Source organism: Priapulus caudatus, unplaced genomic scaffold (assembly GCF_000485595.1).
Source record: "Priapulus caudatus unplaced genomic scaffold, Priapulus_caudatus-5.0.1 Scaffold43, whole genome shotgun sequence".
Taxonomy (NCBI): Eukaryota; Metazoa; Priapulida; class Priapulimorpha; order Priapulimorphida; family Priapulidae; genus Priapulus; species Priapulus caudatus.
In genome coordinates, this window is record NW_014577104.1 from 307,739 (window position 1) to 310,516 (window position 2,778).

General features: G+C 48.1%; 1 protein-coding gene across 1 annotated transcript in view; it reads right to left on the bottom strand.

The window, feature by feature from the left end:
* LOC106820704 (mothers against decapentaplegic homolog 3-like) overlaps positions 1-2,778 on the bottom strand; it is a 13,724-nt gene that overhangs the window by 4,747 nt on the left and 6,199 nt on the right. Inside the window, exons 3-4 of the mRNA XM_014825211.1 lie at positions 1,819-1,962; positions 1,254-1,316 (exon numbers count right to left, since the gene is read on the bottom strand). Of these exons, the coding sequence (XP_014680697.1) occupies positions 1,254-1,316; positions 1,819-1,962 (207 nt within the window). The remainder of the gene's footprint in view (positions 1-1,253; positions 1,317-1,818; positions 1,963-2,778) is intronic.

A 2,778-nucleotide genomic window follows, 5' to 3' on the forward strand; every position in this document is an offset into this window, starting at 1 on the left:
ATCGCTCCTAGTGGGAAGGGCCCGGTAAGCCATCGACGGTAACGGACGGCTGCTACGCGTGGAACGTCTCGCAACGCGCGTGTTCAGCTCGTAGTAGGAGATGGAGCACCAGAATGCAGGCTCGCAGTACGTCACCGGCATCACGTCGAGCGGCGGGCTCGGAGACGTCGGGATCGTGTCCGCGACCGCGTCCCAGTTGCTCGGCGACGAGGCGACTAAATCTGGATCGAGAGCGAGGTGACGGGGCGATCGAATCCGATTAAGAGTGGGGCAACAGGGCGATCGAATCTGGATCGAGGGGATGGGGGACTAAATCTGGATCGAGAGCGAGGTGACGGGGCGATCGAATCTGGATCGAGAGCGAGGTGACGGGGCGATCGAATCTGGATTAAGAGCGGGGTAACAGGGCGATCGAATCTAGATTAAGAGCGGGGTAACAGGGCAATCGAATCTGGATCGAGGGGATGGGGGACTAAATCTGGATCGAGAGCAAGGTGACGGGGCGATAGAATCTGGATCGAGAGAGCGAGGTGACAGGTCGATCGAATCTGGAATCGAGAGCTAGGTGATGGGGGGGGATCAAATCTAGATCAAGAGTGGGCTGACATGGTGATCAAATTCGGATCAAGAGCGAGGTGACAGAGCGATCGAATCTGGATCAAGAGCGAGGTGACAGAGCGATCGAATATGGATCCAGAGCGGGGTGACAGGGCGATCAAATCTAGATCAAGAGCGAGGTGACAGGGCGATCGAATAGATGGGCGAGGGGGTAGAAATAAGGAGAAAAAAAGTGATGGTCCTCCTAAATTTCAAATTGTTCTCTAAAGGTAATGCGGCGTCCAAGCGTAAGAAAGAGATTTTACATGGTGATAAAATGGTTTAATTATTCACCTACAATGAATGTATCAAACAATACAGTAATTGTTTATTCACTTTAATAGTATATTGGAACGTGGAAACTTCAAAAAGAAAATTGCCGTAAAATGGGACCAAAATATTAAATGGTCGGTCGGACCATTGACTTTGAAAATCTGATGGTCCTCCTGTTTATTTGATGGCCCCGGACCATCGGACCATCGCTTATTTTGACCCCTGGCCATAACGGTCCTAATAAGTGGCGCCGAGTACTTCCCCGAAGCCAGTAGGAATCTACAACGTGGCAGGCTGGACTGCGGTGGAATAAATTCATTGTTCGTAATTATATATAATACACGTTGGTTCTTCAGCATTTAATTTAGAAATACAACACTCACCCATTGCTGGACTCTGTTGCTCTTGATCGCCGTCTTCTGACATGTAGCCAGGTGGAGGTGTTTCTGCGTAAAGATGCAACATATTAGGAGGATGACGCTACTGGATACGATTAGCTGACTCCATATATATTAGTACGTTAAAAAGAAACAATTATGTATACGAATTTCCACAGCAGAACCAATGTCAATGATACATGTGAACATTTAGCATCTATTTAGTACAAGGTTTGTATTCAAAATGATACCAGCTACCTCAATGACCTTACCTTACCATAACTTGTCTATCATACCTACATGGCTTGTACTTAAAGGTTTATTAAATTTATTTTTATTTGTCATCGTGAACTTATTATAGTATAAATGTTGTTGTATAATTATACACAATATATTTATTGACTATATGTACAGTGTACACACGCACGCATGCACGCACACACACACATATACATCAGCATTCATACTAATTACGAATTGATTTAGGTAAAGTCGACACATGATTATGAAATTCATATAGTATATTGAGCACTGCTTGTTAACCTGTAGCAAGACAATGATCATTACGCACCTGGCAAACTGAACGAGTTGCTGTCAAAGTTCTCAGGTAAATTGGTATTCTCAGGTATCGATGTTCCGTAGTTATTGTCCAGTGGCGGCAGTTCTGACGGCACCTCTCCTGGAGGGTGTCTTGGGACTAGGACTGCAGGAAGAACTAGAGCAAAAATGCAAAACATGCACTAATAAACATGCCCTGGATTTAATTGCTCAACTTATTATTATCTGAACTAGCTTGGGATCCAGAGAGACCGGGTACAAGATGGCGTTGCGCAAAAGATGCGTTGTTCCCCGACCGCCGAGAGCGGTTAAGCCGCGCACTTCCGCGGGACTGGGCGCACGCGACCGCGGTGTGTCTCGCGAACTCGGTGTGTCGCAGCATCTCGCGCTGCCCGCTATACGAATTCGCGCGCCGAAGGAGGGCGGGCGCGCGAATCCGTATAGCGGGAAGCGTAACATCGCGCAGTTTTCGTCACACACCGGCTCGGCTATGGCGGCCTTCGGTGGGGGCATTTGCTGCTGCTGCTGCAGAAGGGTGTTGCTATCCCCCGGGCGTGGAGGGAGGTCACGTGATAACGTTGACGATGACGTTCAAAACGTTAAACCTAACGGTAACCCTCACTCCAACACCGCCAACACTAACCCTCACACTAAATATATATGTGTCGCCGCGCTATATATAGGCATTGGGATCCACAAAAATTAATCTATGGTGTGGGGACAGATATCATGATGCAAAAACCCTAACCCTAACCCTAATCCTAACCCTAACCCTAATCTTAACCCTAACCCTAACCTTAACCCTAACCCTGACCCTAACCCTAATCCTAACACTATCCTAACACTAGTGCTGCCACGTTGCGGTCACCTCCCTCCACGCCCGGGGGATAGCATTACCCGCTGCGGAGCCGCGCTGCGCGGCAGGGGCGAGTTTTTGTTGCTGTTGCTGCTTTGCGAGTATCTACTTAGCTAC